Raw genomic sequence first — 27,775 nt, 5'->3', positions numbered from 1 at the left:
TAAATAAAATATTATTTTTTATAAATATATTTTACTAATATTTCCACGTTTTTGATTTGGTAATATTTAATCTTTTTTTTTTAAATTAAAAATTTTATTAACATTCAATATTACAATTTTCAAAAATTATTAAATATATTTTTATTATGAATACTAGTTAAACATTTCTTATTTTTGTTCTAAATTAACAATTAAAATGTTAAATCATTTTATATGTATACTAGTATACTATAAGTATATTAAAGGCGTAACTATCGATATACCGAATACAAACGATCGAGACAGATTGCAACGTATTGATTAGTATATAATTATTTAAAATATATTTATTTTTATCTGAACCTATTATATACCAGAAATTTATAGATATGTTATTTGTAATAAGCCATAACAAAAAAACATATATATCGATACATATCGATAATTTATCGGTGATCGGTAGTCACATCTCTAATGTATACATATATGTAATGTCTAATAGCATACATATTTGTGATATGTAATATTTTAATTGCATAAATAATTTATTGAAATAATTCGTTTCAAAAAAAAGGTATTGAAAAATATGTTAAAAATTAAACACATTGATAAATAAAGTATACATATTTGAAATGTCTTTGTCAGTAGGTAGGTTAACACGTGAGTAAAATTATAACCTTTTACATGTTTAGTAATATAGATGTATATTTGTATTTAACAGAATTATTAAAGCACCTAAATACAAACGAAGAACCTTTATCTAAACGTTTAAAATTAGCAGAAAATGCATTTTGTGCCATTAATGTACCAATAATACATAAAGATGACCTTATTCTACAATGGCTTTGTAGTGTGCATTCTATGGATCCAAATGTTTGGAATTCGTTAAAAAATTGCTTGAAAATACAGTATTTAAATATTAAGAATAGTATAATAAAAATACTGATAAAAATATTAATTGAAACATTTCAACAAAATGTAAAGCATATACATCAGGATGTGTTTGAATGCTGTAGTTTATTAACTTCCAATAATAGGATTCAACAATATTTTATAAATAAGCCCGAAGATTTAGGACTTCTCACAAAATCTTTATTAGAATGTACAAATAAAATTTTTAAACATGCCTTTAGCATTAAAGAGTCATCAAAGGAAGGAATAAAAGTTTCATTAATTAATAAAAGTGATGAATTAATATTGGTAGCATATAACACTGTAATTACTGTTATAGAAAATATAATACAAATTTACAAGTCTGCTTTTGTTGCAAAAGATAATTTAAAAACCATATTTATACATGATATTTTATATCCTTTATGTGTTATAATTGACCTTAATTGTAATGATAATACTAATAGACTAGGTTCAATAGCACATAAATGCATTCAACAATTAATATTTGGAAGAAAACATATTCAAAGTACAGAATTACTAAGAAATGAGGATATAACACATTTTAACAATTTATTGTCTATTCTGACAGAAAATGCAAAAATAAAAGATTTTGACAGTAATTTAAAAACATTTATTTTTCTGTTTCGTGTTGCTATAAGTACTTTTAGATCAAACACTATTGTGTTAGATATAATATTAAGAGAATTAGTAGAATGTTCTGGAATGTATAGAAGAAAAATATTGAGTGTTCTTTTAAAATGTGCAGATGACATAAGATTTGATTTTGATAATAAAGTACATGATGTAACATTATTTGATTATTGTCAAAATATAGTTGATGATATTTTAATGAGGAAAAATATGAGTAGTACCAGCTATGATCTTTTGGTACAGTTTTGTTATTTTAATCCTCTTGTAATTGAGAAAAGAATTCAAGATATATTGAAAAAAATGTTTGTAGAAAAATCAATATTAAAACATAGATATCTAATGATTTCTATTTTGGATGCTTCTATATATTTAAGGCAAGAGGAAAAATTAATTTCAGCAATATTGATAACTTTAAAAGACAGTTTATATCATATATCCACTCTTGAAAATGATATGTTTTTCTCAAATGAGTTCAAAAAAAGATTGACAGAAGCAGTAAACAATATTACAAATTCACAAATTGTTTTTATATTAACAACATTGACATACCATTTAAAGACTGATTGCTTGGAGATACTACAATCTACTAATACCAGTAAGAGTTGATAATTATAAATAATAATGAAATTATCTTCTATATTTACATATTTTAATATTTTATTATATATTACAGGCACAAATAATTTAATGTTACAAACAATAGTTGAATTACTTATTACAGTTCTCAGTGGTATATGCATTTTTGAATATAGTGGATCATCTCCTTCCTATAAAAAATTTATAACTTCTTTTGATGATCTAAAAAATGTCCTGTTGCTTTTAATAGATAAAACATTATATTTAAATCGTAATGAAGAAATTATAATATTATTACCTGCAATATTTGCATGGAATGAAACTCAAAGAGCATTGAAATATTATGTTCCAAGTATCATTTCAGAAGATTTAGGATTACCACTATCAGAAAATCAATGGCAGCAATTAATTAAAAAAGTTAAAGAATTACAAAATGAGAATTATAAAAATAATATGGTATGTTATTAGAATTTTATTATCTTTATCAAATTATTTTATATGGAAAAATTTATTTTTTAACAAATAATATAATATATATCTAAATATATTTGTATGTGTGTGTGTGTGTGTGTGTACTATAATTTCAGAATAAGCTTATCTTACAACAAACAAAAATGTTACAAAATAGATTGAACAAATCTATGATGCTTAAGAATTTGATAGGTGATTTGGAGCATTATTGGAGTGTAATATTAAAATGTGATACAGAAGTAATATCATCTTTGAGTAATAAACAAGTATCAAAATTGACACATTTATTATTAACAGATATGATTTCTAATGTAGATAATTTTAATGAATGGGTAAAAGTATTGCATAAAAATGATTTACAAGAAAACAAAAGATTGATAATATTCTTACTAACTTGTATTTTTACACAAATTGGACATTTAGCAACAGAGGGTGTAACAAACTCTATCAGTAAATATTTTAATGCAGTAAGTATAAATATTTCATCAATATTCAAATACTTGATCAAGTAATTAAATAATGTTATATGTATTTGTTTATTCCCTTAGGAACTTTTATTTGAAGTTGAAATTGTTAAATGTGAAAAAATAAATAACATATTAATGTCTATAAAAGAAGAATTATTAATAAGTAAATGGACACAAATACAAAGTACACTTTTGTGTAAAATTAGAACATGTTTAGAGGTGTTATTACATTTGCCATTGATATTTTTGAGTACTAACTTGAGATTAATAACATTTATATTCATATTCACTCTTCAAATGGAATGTAATCAATGTAATGAAATGGTCTTTTTATGCAATACAATATTTTCAGGTATTTTTCATATCTGTATAGGTAAAATATATATAACCAAAACTTACTTATAAAACACTTTTTCATTTTTAGATCTCTTGGAAAAATCTAATCTTGATGTATTCCAATATATAGATCCATTTTTATTATTACAGCTGTTACCACAAAATAAAACATTCCAAAAAGTACTGGAACCATTTTTTAAGGATTGTTCATATAAAAGTTTGAAAAAATGTATAAGATCTTCTACTCATTCAAATAAGAATATGTTTTTATTATTAAAATCTATGGAACATATTAAAACAAAATTAAATATCAATCAAAAGACAATAATTAAAAAAGCAGAAGAAAAATTAATGAAAATTATAATAAAAAATATATCTTTTAACGAGACAGATGATACAAAAATATTAAATTTGATATTAAAAGTTAGTATTAAGAATGAGAATATTGATGAAAAATTAAAGAAAATAGCAGAATCAGCCATTCAAGAAATATTTATGGTAAATACAATATAATTAATAAAATTTATCGTTATTAATCATAGACTAATAGTATTTAATTAATAGAATGATCAAAATAAAATTGGAAATGAATTATTGCAAGATGGTTTGCAACTCGTAGTCGTTATTTTACGAAATAAAAAATTATTTCAAATTACGAATCTCACCATAAGAGCAATATGGTCTACTTTACTTAAATATCCATATGTAGAAGCACTTTCACTGTTATTAGAATCAAGTGAACCAAATGAATTCTCTGAATTTCTTGAAGAATTACATAATCGATTGGTATGTTTATAATTACAATATTTTAATAATTGCTATATTTAATACTATAATTTTATTACCAACAAAATATTTACTATATTAGTTTATTACAGGTAAAAGCTCTTTTAAACGCACACGAAAGTGATTTAGAAAATATTTGTATTATATGGAATGTTATATTAAAAACAAGTATGTCCAGTGATCGCAACAGATTACGCATAACAGCTATCAATAATTTAATTCAAACAATGCAAACTATAAATATATTAGAAAAATTTTGGCCAAATGTATTGAAGTTAATTCAAAATATCTTTGCTACTAAACATTTATATCTACCTGGTTTTGTGATTGATATGAGCATAATTCTTGGTTTAAAGTCATTAAAAGAAGATAAAATACTAATTTGTAGCGATACGTTAGCATTCTGCAGTGTACTTTTAAAAGTGAGAACAAATTTAATTAGAGATAGGATACCTTCATTATTAATAATGTATAGACAAATATTAAATATTCTTGTATATAAATCCAAATTTGTTATTAATAAATTTGAAGAGCAGAGATTTAAATGTCTTGCATTAGATATTGAAAGGTAAATAAAACATTTTTTATTTAACATATAGAATTATAAATGTTTTAAGTTATTCTATTTCATATACAGATTTACAAGTTCTTTAATAAAATTTAAAAAGGATATGATTCGTATAAGTCCCTATTTGGTTGCATATTTGTTGAAACTATTTTCAGAAATTTCAGTACCAAATTTTATTAAGGTAAATATTTTTATATCGTATTTGATTTAATAACATAACATTATATTTCTTTTTACAATAAATATATTGAGATTAACATAACATACATTATTTCAACTTTTTTTTTTCCAGATTTCTCTGCAAAATTGTATAAATCAATTAATTAGTATATGTGATCAACATGGAATTTCTTTATTATCTCGAACACTACCTGTTTCAATGCAAGAAGTTTTCAAAACACAATTAAATCTATACAATAGATTTTATAAATTCGTTGGGAAAATTTAAACGATCATTACAATCACAAATTTATATGAAACAATGTATTTTGTACAATGCTAGTCTGCTACATATTATTTTTTGACAGCCAAACGGAATATAATATTTTTATGTTATAAGTGGACTTCAGCTGACGATCAATCGTATTTATTATCGACAATAATTGTACCGAAGAAATTAATATTAATCAAAAATATGGTTGTACTGGAGTCATTAAATAATTTCTTTTCTGCAAGAGATACGTCTTCCAAAATATTAAATTAAACACTCTTTAAATCCAATTTAGTTATCCAAAATTTCATCCTCTATAACATATTTCGAAATCATCGAATTCAATTTGGTTTCTTGCAAAAAAAGCACGTTTTTTCAAATTTCTTCGATCTATAATTCTTATTGGTTCTAAAATATAGCAGTTTTGTGAACAAAACCAGAAAAAAATGAATTAATTTAGTAGTAAATTCAATTTATCATAAAAATAAATTTTTACTAAATTTTTCAATCATAAAAGATATAAGTTTATACATCTCTGTATATAGTGTACAGGTTCAATTTAGGTGTGAAGTATTTCAACAACTGTATCAAGTTCAGTTTTAAGTACTGATTTTAAACAAAGGTGATTTTGTTGTGTAAATTAAAATTTTGTATTCGCATTTATTTACAGCTAATAATATTACAAATATTATCAACTTTTGATACTAAGAATGGCATTATTTCGTTTAACAACTCGTCAAGGTTATGTAGTGGCCACATTAGGAGCTATCAGCGGTTATATTATTTGGAACAAACCTTTAAAAGAATACTCTGAAAAACATTTCCCTGAAAGAAATTCCAATAAAGTAAGATCTTTTCTACTAAGAAGAAAGATATTTTCTGTTATTATTATTAATATAATTTGTACATTATCAAATATTAGTTTGTATATTTTATACTCTTTAGCAAGATAAATTAAAATTAACATAATAATAATACAACGTGTTATAAAAGTACTTTATTTTATTTTTACTAAAAAGCTTAAAAATGCTTTTTATGTTAAAGGAAATATATCATGGCGAATCGCAAGGATCCTAAAAAATCTCTAAATAGATTATTTACTAGTATAGCTGTAGCTATAGGATTCATCTGTGCTTATAAGTAAATATAACTGTATTGTTTGTTATCAAATGGCAATAAAAAATAAATATATGTAATTAAATTTATTGTACATGTAGGTTTTACTTTAAATCATATGTTTCTACTTACGCAACACAACAAATTGAAGAAGATGCAAATATATTATATGAAAAGTATAAAAAGAGTGGCAAAATGTAAAAAAAATGATTGGAAATGGAATCTAATTAAAGAAATAAAATGTAATGTATTTAATCAATGATACATTTAATGACTATAAAGTTTTTATTAAGTTAACATTAAATTTTATTAAGTTAACATATTACAATAAATATAATGTCTTCTAATTTGATTCCTTAAATTTTCCTCCATAGAAAGGTATATGTTTAACTACTAGTTTCCAATCAGTAAGATAAAGTATCATTAAACTAGCAGCTCCTCCATAGGTTAGAGCAGATGGAAGCCTGCATATAAATATATTATAATATATATTCCATATTGTGATTATACATATATATTACAACAAAAGTATCTAAAAAATTTGTATCAGTAGTATTGCAACAAATGTATTATACTTGTAACATCAATTATTAAATTCAATTATACGAATTAAAAAAATGATTAAATATTTCAAAAATGAATTAATTAATATATCATTAAAAATATAAATTAAATATTACCATCTAGTAGCTACTTCAAAACCTCTCCTGGAAAACATTGTGTGGTATCTTTCTAATCAATGTTACGCTGTAAAATATAATAAATGTTCATAATAGTTAAAAAATCATAAATATTTAATACATAAATAGTTTAATCAAATAAATCAATATTACTTACTAGCTCTTTTCTTTTTGATATTTAATATTTAGGCTATGATATAACTATTTAAGGCAGTATTGTCCTTTCCTTATCGCCGTCTACGATGAAAACATTTGAAATACTATTCTTTGATGTTAGTACCAACTTCGATCGATTAAAATATACTTGATTTATAAATTTATTTATACTTTTTATTTAAGTAAAAATTTATTTCACATAAAGGACGACATTATTTAATACATTCAAAAATTTAGGAAAACAATTTAAAATACATGTTATTAGAAAAGATTTATTATACACTACAAATTCGTCCCATGATTTATTTATGAAAAAAATATTTGTATTTATGTTAATAATAGTTCTGTACATTATAAATTTAATGTTAGTGATTTTTTCTATTCAAATATTACTAATTATTAATTTCATTTAAAGGAGTTTCCATTTTATAATATTTTGTTTTTATATAATACACATATAAATCAAATTTAATAATACTTTACATAATGTAATTAATAACTATAATAGATGTTTTGCTTATAATTGTATTTTAAAGATTTTTGAGAAATAAATTTCATTTAAATAATATTTAGTTTAAAATTAATACAGATATAGTTTATATAACGTTTGTAATTCAAAGTTTGGTATCATTTTGATTGTATAAATTTCAATAATTCGTTTAAGATTATTTCATAATAATATAATGGAAAAATATTAAAACACTATATTCTTTTTATTTCAATAATTAACTTAGAATGTTATATTAATGAAATCGAGCCCACATAAATTTTCATTGTAGACAGATTAACCAACTGAAAATATCACTATAAGAAATAAATTAATTCTTAAAATGTTGAGTTGCATAGCTTGATTATTATCGATTTAGTGTTAACAATATTAAAGAGTTTTCTCGATTTTCGTATGATTTCTTTTTCTTTTTTTTTTTTATATAGAGGAGATCCCCCAAAGATAGCTTACTCTTTTAGAGGAGGAGACAGGTTACATTGGATTTTTACCAACTAAAACCCTTACGGTAGCTATCCTCGCTGCACCGGGAACTCGAAACGAATATAACCGGAACTTCTTTATAATATGCCCCTATTGGCGCTTGTCCTCAGAAAGAAAAAGATCCCAGTTTAGTAAACCTCCAGGACGCTCCGCGTCAACACTTTTCTTACCGTGCTTTCCCTGGCAGTTTAGACCCCACTCGAACTGTTTGTGGTCGTACCAGAGTGCAAGTTTCGAACGAAGGGAAACTACCGCCTGCCTACAGCCTATATTGATTTTTGAATGATGCAATTACTTGTTACATCCTAAAATCAAAGTAAGAGTAAAATAAAATATTTGTAAAATTACTGAAGAATTATAGCTAACGTGTAAGAATTCTATGTATTTTATGTTATTTAAACTGTGATTGTTTAAATTTCGATGTTGTAAATATTATTAATTTTAATGAAAATTTTGTTTACTTTTGATAAATTCCATTGATTTTAATTACAGTTTTAAAGTACTTTGTCTTTTTTAATACATACACACGTATAAATATCCTTTAAATTATGGAGACTGCTGATGATTTTATACCAAGAGCTTATCAACTTGAACTATTTGAAACTGCATGTAAACAAAATACTATTATTTATTTACCAACGGGTGCTGGAAAAACATATATCGCTGTTATGCTTATAAAAGAATTAAGTGGTGATTTACAAATGTATGAATCATAAATATTTTTTAAATTATCATTATAAATAAAATAAACATATTTTGCTATTAATAATTGAATTTGGATTTCATACTTAGATCTTATGATAAAGGTGGTAAATGTACTGTATTCGTAGTAAATACGGTACCTTTAGTTATGCAACAAAGTGAATATATTAGAAGATTAACTGGTTTTCCTTGTGCTTCATTAAGTGGTGATATAGGAATTGATGATTGGAGTGCTATAGAATGGAATGAACAATTAAACAAGTTTAAGGTACTAAAAGATTATATGGAATTTATAGAATTATATAAATATAAAATTAGTCTAATAAGTTCAGTTAAAAATATTAAAATGTCAAAAATTATAATTTAGGTTTTAGTAATGACATCACAAATTTTAACAAATGCCCTTCTTCATGGATATATACTTTTAAATAAAATAAATCTAATTATTTTTGATGAATGTCATAGAGCAGTGAACAATCATCCTATGAGGCAAATTATGCAATTCTTTCAATATCATCCTAAAGAAGAACAACCAAAAATATTAGGACTCTCAGCAACATTACTAAATCATAATGCAAAGTCACAAAACATTTCAACATTAATTAAGGTAAATTTTGTTTACATAATTATATAAAATGTTTATTATAACTAATACAATACAATATTTAAATTTCATTATAGTCTTTAGAAGTTACATTTCATGCAAAAATAATTACAACACAATCAGTACTTCAAAATTACTGTACAAATCCACAAGAAAAAATTATTGTATTCAAACAGTATATTTTACCTAATGTTACAAAACTTGTGAATAATATTATCGAGGAAATGCAAGAAATCCTAGAGAATTTAGTTTTCAATGATAGTTTGAATACTGATATGTCAAGCAAAGTATTTAAACCAAAACCTATTAATAAAAAATTGAAGTTAATTTTGACAAACTTTCAAAAACAATTTTCTTTTACAGGTATGTGTGATGTAATAATAAATAATAATTTATAGAAATAATTGTGTTCAAATTTATATATTAACACGTTGAGCCTGGCATCGGTCCCTAGGGACCGACAGTGAACTTTCCGTTTAGCCGGCGTCGGTCCCTGGGGACCGACAGTGAACTTTTCGTTTGGACGGCGTCGCTCCCTGGGGATTGACAGTATTAAAATTAAAAAATAAATGTAGTAATGTTAATGATATTTATTAAAATACTCTAAACAAAAATATGGTTTGGTTTTGCATGTATTACAAAACGTGACGACTTTTTTTTGTCAAATTTCTAGCTGTCTGTCATTGTCAGCTGTCTCAAATATCGCCCAAATACTCGCTCGTTGCAGCCTGAACGGAAAGGACAGCAATATCGGTGCTGGGCTGAACATGTTAATGTTTACATAGCTTAACAAATTTGATTTTTGATACAGGAATTTATGGTGCAAATCTATGCACTATAAATATGTTAATCTTCTTAGAATCTATGAAAAGATTAAGGACTGAAACAAATCTGGTATGTAAATATCAAACATAATAATATTTTATTTTTCGTTAATGTTATGTAATATAAAATATTATATTTAGGAAATTATACATGTTTTAAAATACCTTACGACAGGAGTAACTAAATGTAGAAAATTATTAGAAGATGAAATGAAAAACAATACAGAAAAAGAAAAGATTTACAAGTAAGATACTTTTATTAATAAATATAACTATGAATTTAAAATGAATTTGTAAATGTTTATATATAATGCATAATTCATTAATCATTATATAATTAACAGATAGAATGAGTCATCAAAGACAGATCACTTAAATAAGTTGTATCACACCAAGTTTAGTTTTGAAGAAGGCATAATGTGATATCAACAATTCTTTTTTCTTCTATAAAAAGAAAAAGATATCAAAGTAAATTTCCTTTTTTAAAATGGAGTGATATGTTGTTTTATTTATCTTTTGATAGAGCATTTTGAGAAAAATACAATAATCTATGTTTAACACGTTAAGTGCCCAACCCGTCTTGCTTGACGTTCTGTTTAGGCCCGGCCTCGGCCGTCAAGTGGGCGAAGTGGAGACACCTTTGTTTATCCTGTTTTAATATATTATATTAAGTTCTTTTAAAATATTATATCATTTTTCTTAAACCTTGACTGAACAAAAACCGATGTCGCGTAAGCAAAATATTTAGTCTCACAATCAGTACGCAAGGACAGGCACGCGCGGTCGTGTAATAGGAACCTAAAGTCTGCGTCCGTGGTACCTAACGTGTTAAAGGCTTTATTAAACGCCATTAAAGTACCTGTTTTAGGTATCCTACTATGTATAAATAAAGTGTTTAAATATTTTTAAAGAAGATAATGTAATTTCAGTTATTCATCTGATAAAATTCTGGAACTTCTTAGAATACTAAAAAAATTTAATGATAATAAAAATAAAGAATTGAAGTTTTGCTGCATGATTTTTGTACAAGAACGATGCACTGTAAACATATTGTATCAGATCATAAAGGTAAAAAATAGTTTGTATATTAATAATTTGCATTAATTTATTGTATTGTCATTAATATGTAATTTGTATTATTTCAGGCAGTATCTATGTATGATGAAGAATATAAATTCTTGCATCCAGATATGATAGTTGGTGCTTCATGTGAATCAATCTACAAAAAAGCATTATGTTTAAGAAAATGGAGTAGGGAATCTTTACACAGGTATAATTTTACATATTTATGTAATATATATAATGTACATTTACATATTATCCTTTAATATACAAAAATTATAAAGTAAATTATAAATATCACATATATACAGAATATTGTAATATGATATATTAATATATGATTTAATATGATATATTAAATGATATATATACACAAGGTGAAGCACCAGATACAGCCATCTAGATTTGTCATTACTATAATGTAAAAAATGTTTCAAATGGAATTGCATGGTTTCAAAAGGGGCACATTTTGATGATACTAGCTAGTTTTTTTTTATAGATGGATGTGTAGGTAGCATAGAAGGTCAGTAACATTTTTTTAACTGAAATGATATATTTTTTATTACACTAATCGATGTATCTTGCTTCTTTCTATAAAAAAAGTATTAATCCATTAAAACCGAAAAACAACTAGTTTATGAGATATTTTAATTTTAATATTGTTATACGAAATCTAAATCTAGATAGCAATATCTGGCGTTTCATACTGTATAAATATCTTATTACCTAAGAGATATATAATTTTTTAAATATTTTTTTAGGTTTAGAATTGGTCTGTCAAATTGTATTATTACAACAGATATTTTAGATGAAGGTATAGATATACCATTATGTTCATTAATTATAAGGTATGATATTCCATTAGATGTGAGAACATACATACAAAGTAAAGGAAGAACACGAAGTAAATTAGGTCAGTATATAATATTGATGCAAGAAGGTGACATAAAGTTCTTGGAACGATATAAAAATTATAAAATGATAGAACACCATTTAAATGAGGTATCAATTTTTCATGTTTATATTTTTATTTTTCATATCTATTTTATTTAAAACTAGGGGCATGTGATTAAATATCGATATTGCAAATATTATAAGTGTAAACATTAGGAGGTTTCAAAAAATTATTAAATTTTTTCATTTTTTAACTAGATTTTGATAGGTAAGAGTAATGAACGTAATTTACCAACTGAAAATGAACTTAAGGTTCAGTTATATTCTTATAAAATAGAACCATATATTTCTGATAATTTAGAAAAGAAATGTTACATAACTAGCAACACAGCGATCTTTATAATAAATAAATATTGTCAATCATTATTGAAATGTAAATTTGTAACTTTATCACCTACTTGGACTTTATATAATGATTCAAATAAATTACAATTTCAGGTATTAAAATGGTCAAAGTTTCACTTACATTTTTATTTATTTATTTTTCCTTTTATATGATAATCATGATTTTATTAAATTTATGTAGGTTTCTCTTAAATTACCAATTGCATCACCATTAAGAACTACTATTTTTGGTGATCTCATGTCTAATATTCGTGATGCAAAGAAATCTGTTGCTCTGAAAGCATGTATAGAATTATATAAAATTGGTGAATTAAATGATGATTTTGAGCCAGTTACATTCAGTTTCCTTCAAAAAAATCTAAATTATTTATTTCCAAATTGGATTGATGAGGATGAAACAGAAAAAGCTTTTACTATAGGAACATACAAGAAAAAACGATGTCATCAATTACAGGTAACTTACTTTAGTGATCAAAATATAATAAATATTATTGTTAGAAAAATTACCATTTCAATATTATTTATAGTTTCCATCAGTTCTATGTGCAGCCTTTCCACTACCACAACAAATAACATATCTTCATATTTTTCATGTCAAACCTAAATATGCTATACCACATTATGATAATCGATATTTGGTATTTTATAATTTGTTACATAACGACGCAGGTTTTGGAATACTTTCTGCAAAACAAATGCCAGAGGTATAAATTTAGGTTTCTTTTATGATTTTCATAATGAATATTTTATACAATATGCTCTGTTTGTAGATACCATCTTTTCCGATCTTTATGAGTGTTGGTGAATTAGATATTGATGTCAAGGTAAATCATACAAAAATATTTTTATCCAAAGAAGAAGTTAAGTTAATAAAAGATTTTCATAGCTTGATATTTAGTGAAATCATTACAGTTATAAAGACGTTTATGGTATTTGATAATTATAATCTTGACAATTGTTTTTTAATTGTACCAGGTAAGTAAAATTTATGCTTAGATATGAATTAATAATTTTATTTAAGTAATAAAAATGTTTTTGTCTTTTTTTATTATGAAAGATATCCTTAATATTAGAAATCGTTAAATATATCTTCCATTTTAAAACTTACAAATAAAGAGTTGAAATACACTATTTTTAAATTTGTTTATTTAGTTGATAAAAACTGGAATATAAATTGGGAAGTAATGACACAATACAAATCTATTGTGTATGTACCACCAACAGTACCAACACCAAACAATTTCGAAACTAATTATGAATTAGCATTAGTTAAACCCAATTATAGAGTTGCAGACATTTACATTGTTACCAAAGTATGTGATGATATTACACCAAATTCCTGTTTCCCAACTGATAATTTTGTTTCTTACGCTGATTATTATAAGGAAAAGCATGGTTTGATTATAAATGATTTAGATCAACCAATGTTAGAAGTAAAAGCCATATCAAAAAATATTGATTATATAATGCCTAGGTAATATATGAATTCTTATGTAAATTTAATTGAAGTTAAGGTCATAATTGTTATTTTTCTTTTATATAGATTTATGCAGCGTGAAGCTAAAAATCCCAGATATGCAGATGCATCCAAAAATTTGAAAGAACATTTAGTTCCAGAGTTATGCATTAAAATTAATTTTCCAGCTTTGTATTGGCTCAAAGCAACAATATTACCATCTATTTTACACAGAACTTCTCAACTTTTAGTTGCAGAAGATTTAAGACAGATTATTGCTAAAGAAGCTAATTTAGGATCATTAACAAGTAATAAGAGGTGGAGCCCACTAACAATAACTGAGGAAGAACAAAATGAAACATTTGAATCATTATTAGAAACTGCTACTACAGAAAACGTTGATGATTTGCAATCAGAACCAGTTTTAAGTGGACCAGAAGTAGACGGTTGTGTATTTTTACCTTTTTCTCTTTTATTTTGATCATAGTTCCTGTTTATTAACTAGATATTCTTTTATGTTAATTGTGTTTCATTATTTTAATTCATAAACTATTACATTTGTGATCAAACTGTTTTTTTGTTTGTATTTACACAGTGTTAAATGTGGAAGCATATCATTATCCATGGTCAAAACATGAAGAACCATTAGATTTATACAAAAATGCTACAGAAATTCAACTAATTCAAATAGAATATTATATGCAATTTATGTATGAAACAGATAATGAAAATAGATGCATAATGGTAATATTTTGCAAATTACTTTTTTTCATTTATAAATATCTATGTTTTCATTTCTGATAATATTAATGATAGTTACAAATAATATTAATATTTGATATGTATTTATTTTTATGTTTTTATAGAAGCCTACCATAAATAATTTTAAAAATAAACCATTAATATCGGTACTACCTTTGCAAATTTTATCATTAAAAAATTCGTGTGGTCCTAATCCTGTTCAGATACTGTATGTAAGTACATTTTCAATTTCTCCATTTAGGTTGTAATTAATTTATTTATAATAAAGTGGATTTTTATAGGCTTTAACTGCTAAATCAGGACTTGATGCATTTAATTTAGAACGTCTAGAAATTTTAGGCGATTCATATTTAAAATTTATTGTTTCTGTATTTTTGTACAATAACTTTCCAAGATATAATGAAGGAATTTTAACATCATTAAAAGGAAAAATAATTGGGAATCGTAATCTTTGTTATTGTGGGATGAAGAAAAATATTCCAGGACGAATGAAAGTTGATAGTTTTATACCTTTAAGCAATTTCATTGCTCCAGCTTACACAGTTTTTCGTGACTTACAAAATATATTATTAAAGTTAAAGGTTTGTATTTTTTTTAATATCCAAAGCAAAATCATATTGCTTAATAAAAATATAGTAAGTAATAGAAAAGAGCATTTAAAATAATTTGATTGTATCATAGAATATACAATAAGATATTTAAAAATATTTCTATAAATATATAGTATTTCATAATGCAAAATAAAAATAATTTATAAAATTTAATAAAGTAAAAATTGATTACAATGGACATAATTTTGTATAAGGTATCACCAAATGTTTTATATGAAATTGTAATACCTCGAGGTGAACAGATTAGTGGACTTATAAGTGATGACACCAAAAATATAATAGAAAGAAAAATATTAGATTGGGAAACAGCAGAGTTACAAACTGGTATGGAACATTATCTAGGAATACAAACTGTTTCTGATAAAACAGTAGCTGATTGTGTAGAAGCATTAATTGGTGCATATCTCATTGTAAGTATAAAAGCTGGTTTTGTAGTATTAAAATTTGTTCTAATGTAAGTATTTAATAGAGTCTGGGTATTGAAGACACTGTAACATTATTAAAATGGTTTCAAATTTTACCAAATGATATTAATATTGATGCATTATTATTGGAATCTCCGAAAATTGATATATCTGAAGAAAAAATAAACAATTTATTGCGCTGGGTTCTTGACATAGAAACAAGGATTGGATATAAATTTAAAAATAGAAGCTATTTATTGGAGGTAATCCATTATTTTCTTTATTTTTTAATAAATCAAAATCATAATTAAACTTTTTATTTATATTAAGTTCTTATAATTTTTTGCACTTTTAATTTCTAATTTGACTACTTAATTGAACACATTGTACAAATTGTAAGTAAAAATTAAATATTTCAGGCATATACGCATCCCTCGTATACGCCAAATAATATAACTGGAAGTTATGAAAAATTAGAATTTCTTGGTGATTCAGTAATTGGTAATAAAATGTATATTGTATTAAAATGTTATTTTAAAAAAATTTATCGATTAGCAAAATGTTAATTTATAATTTAATTCATTATTTTAGATTTCTTAATTACAGTTTATATTTATGAAAATTGCAAAAATATCAACCCTGGCACTCTGACAGATTTAAGGTCTGCTCTCGTTAATAATATTACTTTCGCATGTTTAGCTGTACGACATGGTTTACATACTGCATTGCTATCTTATACCCCACAATTAAGTAACGTAATAGAACGATTTGTAAAGTATCAAGAAGAAAGAAATCATGTTATAAATGATGAGGTATTTGATATTACTGAAAAATGTCAAATATATTTTGAATTATTGTAAAATAATACAATATAATTTTATGTACATATACAATATATTTTGTATTTACAGCTTTTATGGATTTTATTAGAAGAATGCGAATGTAAAGTAGCTGAATATGTCGATGTTCCTAAAGTTCTAGGAGATATATTTGAATCCACAATAGGTGCAATATACTTGGATAGTAATAAAAATCTTACGGTAGTATGGGAAATAATATATTCCATTATGTATGATGTAATTGGTAATTATTTCTAAAAATAATTTAACAACTACAAAATATTTTGTCATGTCATTTACTTAAAATAATTTTTATTTAGAAAAGTTCAGCAAAAATATTCCAAAGCAGCCAATTCGTGTTTTATATGAAATTCAAGGTGCACAACCACAATTCTTGTATGTATTACTATTAGTAAATAATATTTTATTTTTATCGAAATTGGTTAATTACATAATATTTTTTCTAGAGATTCAAATGTTATTGATAATACAGGTATTATTATGACAACTTTAAAAGTAATTATTGCTGGAAAGGCAAAGCTTTTTCATGGATTTGGTACAAATACAAAACAAGCAAAGTGTGCTGCTGCAAAATTAGCTTTAAAAAGCTTGTTACATAAAAGTTAAATAAATAAATATTGTAAAATATGTTAAAAATTTCCACTTACTGATTATTATAACGAATGTTATATAAAACCTTATAGTTTGATGATTATGGCAGCATTTAAATTATTTTCAGGTAGCTGTATAATAACCAGCTTTTAATGACATAAGAAGAATGTTTGAGATCATTGTCTGTATAAAATTATTTGTAGCAATTGGTTTGTATTATTTATTACACTTAAGTATTCTATTGATAGTAGAATCACTTTTAACCTAAATATTTCTGAACTTCTATTTTTTATATTTTTTTATTATGTAATACATAATACACCTACATCTTTTAACAATTTTAAAAACTTAATTATAACTTTTTCTATTATTACAATGATAAATAATCAACTCGTGTTCATTTTCACTTCATTCTTATTAAATTGCGATGTAAGAAATCAAAGAGTAGTCAACTACTACTAAAATAAAAAAATTACAATCATACCAATATATACAATTTTTACTGGCTGATGAATTTTGTATGTATTATATACATATATTTAATAAAGATAGTGTCAACTTTTTGGCACTATTCTCATTTCTAAATTTGTATCATACTAAATTACATGGTAATAGCATTTTTTAAGCAAATATCTGGTAACTGTTACAATGTATAATTTTAAGTAACACTCACTCCGTATAGTAAAAATATTAAAGGATTATAATTAATAACAAATTAATGTTAGATTGAAAATATAATAACAAAATATATTATTTTGTAAACATATAAATTTTATTATTTTATTAAAATAAAAATTTGTTTATATACTCTGCTAATTTTCATTTTTTCGCTTTTTTAATGATGGTCGTTCAAATACTTGCTTCATTCCTGCAGCTTGATTGTTATGAAACTTTAAATTTTGTGCTGTTTCTGAGATCCATGGTGAATCAAACTGAGTAGTATCTTGATCAACTAAATGTGTATATTTAGTTCTACCACTGCGTCCAAAGTTTTTCACTTGCATAACTTTTGGTAATATTGTTTTATCAAAATGATCTTCTAAAGTTGCACCAGAGAAATCTCGTTTAAATATATTATCTTCTTTATCCAAATAGAAAGCTCCACGATGATAATATTTTTGTAAAAATTTGTATTTTCCTTTGGCTGCTTTATTTGTAATGATTTTTGGATTTAGTCGGGCTTCTTGTCTTCGCTCTTCTTCTGTCATATTACGGATACGTTCAACTTCAAGTCGTTCTTTTTCGAGCCTAAAAAGAAATGTTCGTAAAAATATATATTGAATGTATATACTATTATTGATAATGATATATACTGTTCTCTTTCTTCACGATCACGTTTAATCCTTTTTAATTCTCGTAATTTCCAAGCTTCATATTCAATTTCATCATTTTCATCATCTGTACAAACATCTTCAAGTTTCCCTTCATGTTCACTAGTATTTTTTCCCACTTGTGTTTCTTTTCTTATTGCTTCTTCTACCATCTATATTATATGTAAAAATAATAATTAATTAATCAATTTATTAATTTATGAATTAATTAATTTATTTATTTATTTATACAATAAAATTTACCCTTAATGTTTGCCGTTTTCGATCTTCAGCTATTTTTTTAGCTTCAACTTCTGCTTGCTTTTGTTTCATTGCCTCTTTCTCTTTTTCCATTACTGTAATTCTATCTTTTTTACGTACGAAAACTGGCTTTAATCTTGGTCCAGTTTCTTCCTCTGAGTCTGTATATTCTTCATATTCTGAACTTTCTTCCGAGGTATCACCAGATCTTTCATCTTCTTCTCCATGAATTAATTCTTCTTCATTTTCTTTTTTAGATAAAACACGTTGTTTTAATGCTTCTCGTCTCCTTTCAATTTCAGAATCTGATAGTTCTTCATCTTCTGAAGAATCTGAACTTTCTAATTTAATTCTTTCTCGAGTTCTTTCAGGTTCAATTTCAATTAATTCTGGTTCATGTATGTGCCTATGTCTTTCTGCACGAATTTCTGTATTAGATTCCTTTTGCTTCTCTAAACGTGTTAATCTTCTTATACGTGGATCATCTTCATCACATATTTTAACTTGAGATTGTGAAGGAATATCCGTAGAAATTTCATTTTCATCATAACTTTTATGTACACGTCTTTCCAAAAAATCTTCTTCTTCAGATTCTTCTTCTGAACTAGCAGCTGGTGCATAATCAGGTCGTTTACCAGATACATAACGATGTACTTTTACTTTTTTCATAGAAAGTTCACCTATAAATTTAAATAAAGTTTTATATAATGCAACATTTTAAAACATAATATAGTGCAATAACTTTTGCTTGTTTTGTTACTGATTTTGTAGCGATAGTAACATTATTATATTAATAATAATAGAAAACATTATTATTATAAGTAATCAAGTCCAAATTAGAATTCTAATATTTAATTACTAACCTTTGTCATTTTTTACAGGTACAGCACCTGCTGTACTCTGTATTCCCATAGGTGCCGGTGCTAAAGAATTATTTGTAACAAAATAATCCATCATCATTTTTGTAATTCACAATATAAATCTTTAAAACACTATATAAGTTCACAAATTACACTCTATTTTCAATTACAATAGTCAAACATTTTAAACCAAAAAATATATATGATATAGATATATCGTCGATTAGTTCTCATGGTTCACCCTAGAAATCCATACCTCTAACATCATTACGAACATATTACGCGCAAAGAAGTTTCATAGAAATATTACTTTAAATATAAAATTAAGATAAATAACTGCTATATTGATACATAGAAACGTATTTCTTCATGACATTAACGAATTTTAATTAATAAAATTATTCCATTCTGACTAAATTTATCTTTTTGAACAGAAATATAAACTTTGACGATACATAATGAAAAACTAAATTATGTGTTATTTAATTATTTAAATTTACAAATTTTGTTTCGCTCTTATTGAATAAAAAATTTATTTATTAATTTAATAATTTAAAAAATACACATATATTCTAAAAATTGTCATATCAGTGTTTCTGCAACATAACATTGAATCTATGAAAAACTAGTTCATGACAGAAACTGACTTTTAGGTAACGGTGCTATATGAAGTCTTCGAGTTGTTCATTATAAGTTGGCGCGAGGTCATAAGGGGTACCTGCTATATGTAATTGATTATACAAAGCGCTGTGTATATACATATATATATTATTATTATTATTATTATTATTATTATTATTATTATTATTATTTTACGTGCATAAACTTTAATTGTTAATATCTCGTTTTACTAAAATAAAAGCTATACGATTACAGAGCCAAAATGTTTTGGGGTAAGCGAAATCGCTATCGTTGTGATATATATGATGGATTTCCAAATTTTGCCGGTATAGACTGTTTTAAAATGGCGTTACCATGTGGTTACAAAAACTGATCGCCCTTTCAAAAAAAATGTTTGGTTGGTATAAAATGATGTAAAATATTAATAATACTGTGATTTATTTCAGGCTTAATATTGGAACCAAATAAACGATATACACAAACCGTTGAAAAATCATTCCACGTGTCAATGGCGAGTTTAAATCTTCAAACATCTGGTAAAATTAATAAATTTATTCTACATCAAGTTTAATTTTTATTCATTGTTTAAAATTTATAAAATAAAATAAAGCAAATTATTACTAGGAATTTAAATAAGTAGTTGAATATCAAAATATGTCACATCCTTGAATGATATTTTTGTATGTAATTTTTAATTTTATTTACTATAGATGATAATGTGGTACAAGTAATGTTGTACTATGAAGATAGTAGCTATTTATTATGCAATTTAAAAAAGAGCTCAACATGGCAAGTACCACTTGATTTAAACTTTCAAGAAGGAACTACAATAGCATTTATATGTCATGGTCATGGTCAGGTACATTTAACTGGCTATTTAATACCAGAAGATTTAGATTTGGATGAGCTGGAAGAAGAAGAAGATGATGAAGAATCACCACAATTAGTTGATAAACAATCAAAAAGGAAAGCTATAGATTCTTTAAAAAATGAAAAAAATGTCAAGCGTCCTAAACAGGAAATTGAACCAGAATCTTCTGATGAGGATATAGAACTAGATGGTATGAATGAAGACAATGATTCGGATGATTCTGAGGAAGAAGAAGAATCCTTATTAAATGAAGATTCTGAAGAAGGTGTGGAAGGCGAGGAAGATGATGAAGAGGATGAAGAAGAAGAAAAGAAAATAAAGCTTCAACAAAAAGATAAAAAGAATAAACAACAGAAAAAAAAAGAAGATAAGAAAAAATTAGTAAATGGGAAAGAAGTGAAACAAAAAAAAAGTAAAGGAGAACACCAGCAAAATGAAGTAAATATTCAAAATGACCAGAAAAAAAGAATAGTCGAAGGTGGAGTGCAAATAGAGGAAATAAAAGTAGGTAATGGTCCATTTGCAAAGAGTGGAAAATTTGTATCGGTGTATTATGTGGGTCGTTTGAAAAATGGGAAAAAATTTGATTCAACAACACAAGGAGATGGTTTCAAGTTTAGACTTGGAAGAGAAGAAGTAATAAAAGGATGGGATATTGGTATTGTAGGAATGAAAGTTGGAGGAAAACGACGTATTATAATACCTCCAGCTATGGCGTATGTATTATTCATTTGTAAATTAAAAATATTGATATATTACTTATGATCATGTCATTTTTTACAAGTTGTGTGTTTGTTATAGGTATGGAGCAAAAGGTTCACCACCTGTTATTCCTGGCAACAGTACATTGGTGTTTGAAGTAGAACTTAGGAATGTACATTAAATTTCATGAATATTTGATTGATATCTAAGTATTTGTTAAGTGATGTATAATGTATTTTAAACTAATAAACGTAATTTCCTTTTTTATTACCTATCAAAAGGTCTCAGTTCTTGTGAATATAAACTATAAGAAAACTCAGGTAACTATGTTAAAATATAAAGTAAAATTATATCCGTTTATATGCAATATATCTTTGATTTATTTATAGTAGTATATATTATATATTATTGATGCATGATAACAATAAATGATTTGCATAAAATATAATAATATGCTTATAATCATTAAAAAAGTTATAACATAAAATACAAAAACCAATTAACATTATATATTAAATTATATGAACAATATTCAAAATAATTGTTTACAGATAAATTTTATTTCAATACTTTTTAATCCAATTTTTTATTTTCCTGGTGTTTTTCTACCCATGATAGTGTACAAACTCCATCTTTACATTTTTTTACCAATTGTCGAGGTTGCTCATTATTTGTTAGTTCTTTTTGTTTATTTCTGAACTGCCACCACTCTATAAGTAATGGTTGTATTAGGAATCTCCATATAATGAGTAATATTGGTATAGCTATACATGGTATACACACCATTTTAAGGTAATTTAAAATAAAATCTAGAACAATAAAGGTTGATATATACTAATGATTAATTTAATGATAAACATTATTTCTTTATGTAACTACTTTCACATGATTAATATAAGCAAAAATTGAAATTCATACCGTAAGTCAGATAAACTTATTTTTCTTATCGTTATTCAAAATGATTGGGTCAATAATGAATTAATGCGAAAATGTACAGGAGAATATAACCTTTATACTTGAGTTAAAAGATATGTATTAAATATTCAACTTTATAATAGTTTATTTTACTATTTTAAGCATAAAAGTATTATTCAAGTTAATATTTTTATTATTATAACTTAAATTTTGAACGTATTATCCGTTACTATATTTTAGATTATCGAATTTTATTAGACATTACTTGTGTTATACATATATATACTCGTGTTCGTAAAAGCATGCGCAATCATTAGCCTCACTAATTAAAATAATATTTTTAAAACAGTGTTTCTTCTATTGAAATACTTTAAATACCTTTAATATATTAATTATTAATTACAAATGTCTCAATAAAAGCAGTAAAATTAAATAATTATATTATTAACAAAGAGACTGCAAGGGTTTCAAGTCACCTATTTAGCTCAAATTTTACAGGATAGTAGATTTATTTCTCCTCATGGTGAAGGTATATGATTATAGGTACCACTACTCAATAATTTTTAAAATATTTGTAATTGAAAATTTATTATTTAATTCACCTTCTGTTCGGAAAGAATTATTCAGAAAGTTCTGTTCGGAATCATTCCAATGTGGAGGTTTAGTGGAGTGACAATGGATTAGTGTGTTTATACGCATTTGATTTAACTCCGGAGAGAACCGGATAATAACCTTATCCTTTCAATTCTTTTTTATTTTATATGAAATTTTACATATTAAGATACATAATGGAGTTTAAATAAATTAGAAATAAGATGTCTTAATTTAATAAATATTTTACAAAAATTTTGTTTGCCATAAAAGAACATAAAGATATATATTTATACAAATAGTTAATACAACCTGGTGTTTCTTTTTGGTCCACGGTTTTGTTTGTGCTTAAGTTATAACTATTTTGTAAAGATTGTGGTAATGGTGAAACGAAAGAATATGGGTTAAAAGCTTTATATTTTATATTATTATACATATCTGTATATTATTCATTATTCATTATTATTTATTATTTTGTAATAAATATTTTTTTATACTTATATGAATGATAATAGCATATAAAATTTTTGTAAGATATCTAGTAAATTAAGACATTTTATTTCTAATTTATTTAAACTCCATTATGTATTTTTATATGTAAAAAAGTCATACAAAGTAAAATATAATGGAAAGAAAAAAGATTATTCTCCCTTCATCCTCACTGGAATTAAATTCGAGTCCTAATGCATAGCAATTCTAGTCCATTGTCACTACATTAAATTAAAGTTGCTGATAAAAGATTAGCTACAATTTATTTCAGTTTCTTTATTTATTCATCCAAACTTTTGATTGTACAATTTTCATATTTCATTGTTTGTCTTAACTATTATTTACTATTTTATCTGGATATACATTGCATATTAATATTTATACATAAGAACATGGTCACAGCCATATATTGCTAACAGAATTTAAATCCTGTTAATCTTACTTAGTAGTATAAGGTACTAAAAATACATAGAGTAAGTGTCAGTCAGTATTTTTACCATGATAGCCATTATGAGAATATTTTGACTAAATTGTTACTGTTTATAAATCGAATTACATGCTTCCAAATACTTTACGACCTCTCGTTACGGACAAGGAAACAATGACGACACTTAAAAGAAAGAAGACTAGTCCGAAGAAGGCAGTTAGGGCTCTGCACCAATGTCGCTTTTGTTTTGCTTTTGCAATCACACGACCCAAGCGTTCAGCTCGTGAAACGTCAAGTGTAAAATCTAGATCTTCGGCAAATCCTCGTATATGGTAATCCCAATTATTTTTGTTGGATGAGAAGGCTATATCTTTGTTGAATGAATCACCATCACTGCACTCCAACTGCTGAAACATCAGTCTTGATACGTTGGTTACATTGATATTGTGAATACTGTTATTTGCACCTAACGCTGTTATGCGAAGAAGATCATATATTACATTTAATAAACTTATTATATGGAAATACTTATATACTTCTTACATACTTTGGAAAATTAACTTTCATTTAAATATATTTGTAAAAACTGGTAGATTAAATAATGAAATGGACTAAAGGATTACAAAATCTGCCTTGACCTACATTATATGTATATACATAGTTTAGGAGTATATATAGCACTTACCATAGAGTATTCTGGGGTGTTAGAAATAACTTTATTCAGGTTCTGCTTGGTTTCTTCATTGATATTAATGGTTTCTTTCGTATCACTTTTAATGCAATGATTAACATATACATTTTGCACTCTTTTATTATGAGAAGTTGAACGATTCAGGCACTTGCAAATATGCGACTCAGAAGTATTTTTATTGTTCTGCAATGTTGATTCTAAATTTGTTCTTTGAGAATGACTGTCCATCAAAAGCACAACAGATGGATTTTTTTTCTTCTCCGCTACATCGATCATCTCGGTTTGTTCATCATTCTTCGAAGACGATAAAAATCTATGAGTATGTTCACAGGTGCATAAGCAAGTGTACCATGGATTGTGTAGATAAAACTGTCGCGTATTATTGTAAAGTTTTGAGTTTACTGGATTGATCTTCGATGATGAATTTTTATTACAGCTTAATAGACATGAATTCTTGTCGCTTAAGAATGATCGTTTGCTTGGTACGAAAGAGGAATTATGATAAACGTATTCATAAAGACCTCCTTTGAAACCAATTCCTTGAGCAACCTTATATGAGATATTATGTAAGATTTCTTCTGGTGTCATAGCGTTCTTGCCTTCTATCACAGAATTCAGTGTTCGAGATAATTCAAGGAGGACATCATGTGCTGATGTACTTGCAGATTTTTCATAATCCCAATCACAATACGAATAGGTATATGCGCAACCGCATCCGCAACACGTGTATAAAGCTATTATATATCACAACATAAATATATTTAGTATGTTTATAATGTAGCAATAAAAAATTTATTTACTATATAAACATATTGATACTTACTATCGTATTCGGGATTTTCGTCGCTCTGATAAAGTTCGCGTGGACTGGGAAACGCGGTTGGCCAAATAGGACGTGGAATTGACTCGCTTTCGTTAATTACAGCAAGACCTCCGCCAAACTGATCCTTCATTGTTAAAGGTATACCTCGAAAAAAGCTCTGACCGGAAACTGCTGAAGCATAACAAGAATATGAACCAGCTGACAATGGCGGAGAATGACTGGAGTAACCAGAACTGGTTGAAGTTCGGCAACATTTTCTCAAATTATTTCGCGTTGCAGTTGTTGCTGTTATTGACGAACCGGTTACAAATTTTGGGACATCAGTCTCTAGCGAGTCAGCTTCTATCCTGAAATTAAGTTGTACCTTTTTATTTGAATAATTAGAGATTATGTAAAAGTTACTTATAATTTATATTTTTAATGATAATTTATAAATTATTAGTATAATGAAAAGAAACGTGCTATTTACCATTCTATCTCATGCAAATCGATTCGTGGTGTAGCGTATAGATTATCAGGATTGCAAATATATCGTTCATTCTGCAAATGTAAAGATAACTTGGTAGTTTCATTATCACAGCTAGTTTGTTTTCCACCTGAAACTGCCAAAGCCGTTGCGATTGCGGCACTGGAACAAAATTTCCCGCGTTCCAGCATCCCCTATTACGGTCCAACGGTCCACCTATGTGAAATTTCCAATGTAAAAATCATAAAACGTATTGCGTTCTTTTGTTTATTTATAAAACTGTTATTAATAGATATATAGACCATAATATATACAAATAGACAATTTAATAGATAACATTTTGATACATACGTTACCGCGAATTCGGGTGGAAATGTATCATAAACAATAATTTGTTAAACAGATTTTTTTAAAACATTAATATTGTATGTATGAAGTCTTTTATATATGTAATAGTATTATACGTCTTAAAACATTAGCAATAATAATGATTTTGACAAATTATCAAGCATGTTACATGGCTATAAACTGTGCTTTCGTACCCCGATGGTTCGTGGTTGACGACTGTGTTACCGCATGGGGTAGATGCAGGTTCATCTAAGGCCAATAACCACCGCTGCATACTCCTTTAGAATGATCAACCGCGGACTAACAGCCGCGGGTTTTGATTTTTAAATTCCTTCATTTTCATTAATATTTTAGCATTTTTCTTTCTTTTCCCAATACAATGCTATCACTAGAAAATATGATATAAATGTTAATTTTAATATAACTATTATTTACATTAATTTGCTATGCACTGTTTTAATTTCATAAGTATTGGCAAATTATTTCATCGTGCCGGTTCTCAATGCAGAAACAATTTATGCTTCTCATTCGTTATGCATTTACAAGTTAAGTAGCAATTGAAACGATACAACTTAATTTTTCACGGAAATTTTTGCTGTATAATCTATGATCTATTCGATAGAAACGTTTCTTGGATAGACACTTATCGATACACCATTTAGTATTGATGCGGTGGATGAGCCAAGGTCGCTTTCACATTCGTCATGTTCACGTAAGAAATTGGACAACGCAAAACGGGTATTACGTTATTTGGGACAATATGAGGTACAGGTCGATGAAAATATGAGATAATGTTATATTTTTGCAATAATTATTCTATACTAAATAATTTTATGAAAACAGATACTTTCGTCGTTCAACTAATATCTTTTATAATATCCCTTATATGCTTTAAGTTTCAAAAATTAATTAAAATATTTTCTTTAAAATTACATTAAAACACAACGATTATATAAATTACTGACTGTGTAATTTTATTGTGAATTCAAGCAGTGATACTTTCGTTCATATCGAAATGGTGTCGCAATTCGAGGGATCGAACACTGCTACGTTAAAATAAGTTTTGAATAGTAAATGAAGATTTAAGAACATTAAACACGATCGATCTATCATATACTAAAATACCT

General features: G+C 25.7%; 5 protein-coding genes and 1 long non-coding RNA gene across 7 annotated transcripts; 4 read left to right on the top strand and 2 right to left on the bottom strand.

The window, feature by feature from the left end:
- Window positions 1–548: 548 nt before the first annotated feature.
- On the top strand, window positions 549–5,176 carry LOC108555057 (uncharacterized). Its single transcript, XM_017910541.1, has 10 exons — window positions 549–627; window positions 701–2,119; window positions 2,198–2,556; window positions 2,688–3,038; window positions 3,120–3,390; window positions 3,463–3,872; window positions 3,939–4,160; window positions 4,253–4,728; window positions 4,798–4,909; window positions 5,021–5,176. The coding sequence occupies exons 1-10, from the start codon at window positions 612–614 to the stop codon at window positions 5,174–5,176; spliced, it is 3,792 nt and encodes a 1,263-aa protein (XP_017766030.1). The 5' UTR covers window positions 549–611.
- Window positions 5,177–5,681: 505 nt separating this feature from the next.
- On the top strand, window positions 5,682–6,461 carry LOC108555058 (uncharacterized). Of its 2 annotated transcripts, none has more exons than XR_001890743.1 (4): window positions 5,682–5,721; window positions 5,829–6,003; window positions 6,203–6,298; window positions 6,376–6,461. It is a non-coding gene; the product is annotated as an uncharacterized LOC108555058 (long non-coding RNA). The 2 variants fall into 2 exon arrangements; XR_001890742.1 differs by having other exon boundaries at window positions 5,705–5,749.
- A 1,882-nt stretch (window positions 6,462–8,343) lies between these two features.
- Dcr-2 (Endoribonuclease Dcr-2) lies at window positions 8,344–17,375 on the top strand. Its single transcript, XM_017910572.1, has 26 exons — window positions 8,344–8,414; window positions 8,591–8,801; window positions 8,891–9,068; window positions 9,168–9,407; window positions 9,482–9,767; window positions 10,216–10,298; window positions 10,370–10,473; window positions 11,158–11,296; window positions 11,374–11,498; window positions 12,052–12,292; window positions 12,443–12,682; window positions 12,771–13,043; window positions 13,117–13,293; window positions 13,360–13,564; window positions 13,742–14,063; window positions 14,133–14,491; window positions 14,641–14,789; window positions 14,912–15,019; window positions 15,089–15,388; window positions 15,613–15,828; window positions 15,888–16,085; window positions 16,242–16,323; window positions 16,414–16,634; window positions 16,734–16,905; window positions 16,982–17,057; window positions 17,129–17,375. Exons 2-26 carry the CDS (start codon window positions 8,647–8,649, stop codon window positions 17,286–17,288), a joined length of 4,809 nt encoding a protein of 1,602 aa, XP_017766061.1. The 5' UTR covers window positions 8,344–8,414; window positions 8,591–8,646; the 3' UTR covers window positions 17,289–17,375.
- A 710-nt stretch (window positions 17,376–18,085) lies between these two features.
- Mfap1 (Microfibril-associated protein 1) lies at window positions 18,086–19,869 on the bottom strand. The gene is made up of 4 exons (XM_017910526.1): window positions 19,708–19,869; window positions 18,848–19,524; window positions 18,587–18,756; window positions 18,086–18,521 (listed from the first exon to the last, which is right to left on the bottom strand). The coding sequence occupies exons 1-4, from the start codon at window positions 19,802–19,804 to the stop codon at window positions 18,086–18,088; spliced, it is 1,380 nt and encodes a 459-aa protein (XP_017766015.1). The 5' UTR covers window positions 19,805–19,869.
- Window positions 19,870–20,496: 627 nt separating this feature from the next.
- On the top strand, window positions 20,497–22,112 carry Fkbp39 (FK506-binding protein 39kD). Its single transcript, XM_017910525.1, has 4 exons — window positions 20,497–20,597; window positions 20,772–20,861; window positions 21,036–21,912; window positions 21,998–22,112. Exons 1-4 carry the CDS (start codon window positions 20,588–20,590, stop codon window positions 22,077–22,079), a joined length of 1,059 nt encoding a protein of 352 aa, XP_017766014.1. The 5' UTR covers window positions 20,497–20,587; the 3' UTR covers window positions 22,080–22,112.
- A 2,275-nt stretch (window positions 22,113–24,387) lies between these two features.
- On the bottom strand, window positions 24,388–26,917 carry LOC108555055 (uncharacterized). Its single transcript, XM_017910539.1, has 5 exons — window positions 26,843–26,917; window positions 26,304–26,516; window positions 25,835–26,181; window positions 25,006–25,745; window positions 24,388–24,727 (listed from the first exon to the last, which is right to left on the bottom strand). The coding sequence occupies exons 2-5, from the start codon at window positions 26,489–26,491 to the stop codon at window positions 24,446–24,448; spliced, it is 1,557 nt and encodes a 518-aa protein (XP_017766028.1). The 5' UTR covers window positions 26,492–26,516; window positions 26,843–26,917; the 3' UTR covers window positions 24,388–24,445.
- Between the last annotated feature and the right edge of the window lie 858 nt (window positions 26,918–27,775).

Source organism: Eufriesea mexicana, unplaced genomic scaffold, assembly GCF_001483705.2.
Source record: "Eufriesea mexicana isolate 0111107269 unplaced genomic scaffold, ASM148370v2 scaffold106, whole genome shotgun sequence".
Taxonomy (NCBI): Eukaryota; Metazoa; Arthropoda; class Insecta; order Hymenoptera; family Apidae; genus Eufriesea; species Eufriesea mexicana.
The sequence above is the reverse complement of the archived record's forward strand: the minus strand, read 5'-3'. Positions and strand labels throughout refer to the sequence as shown.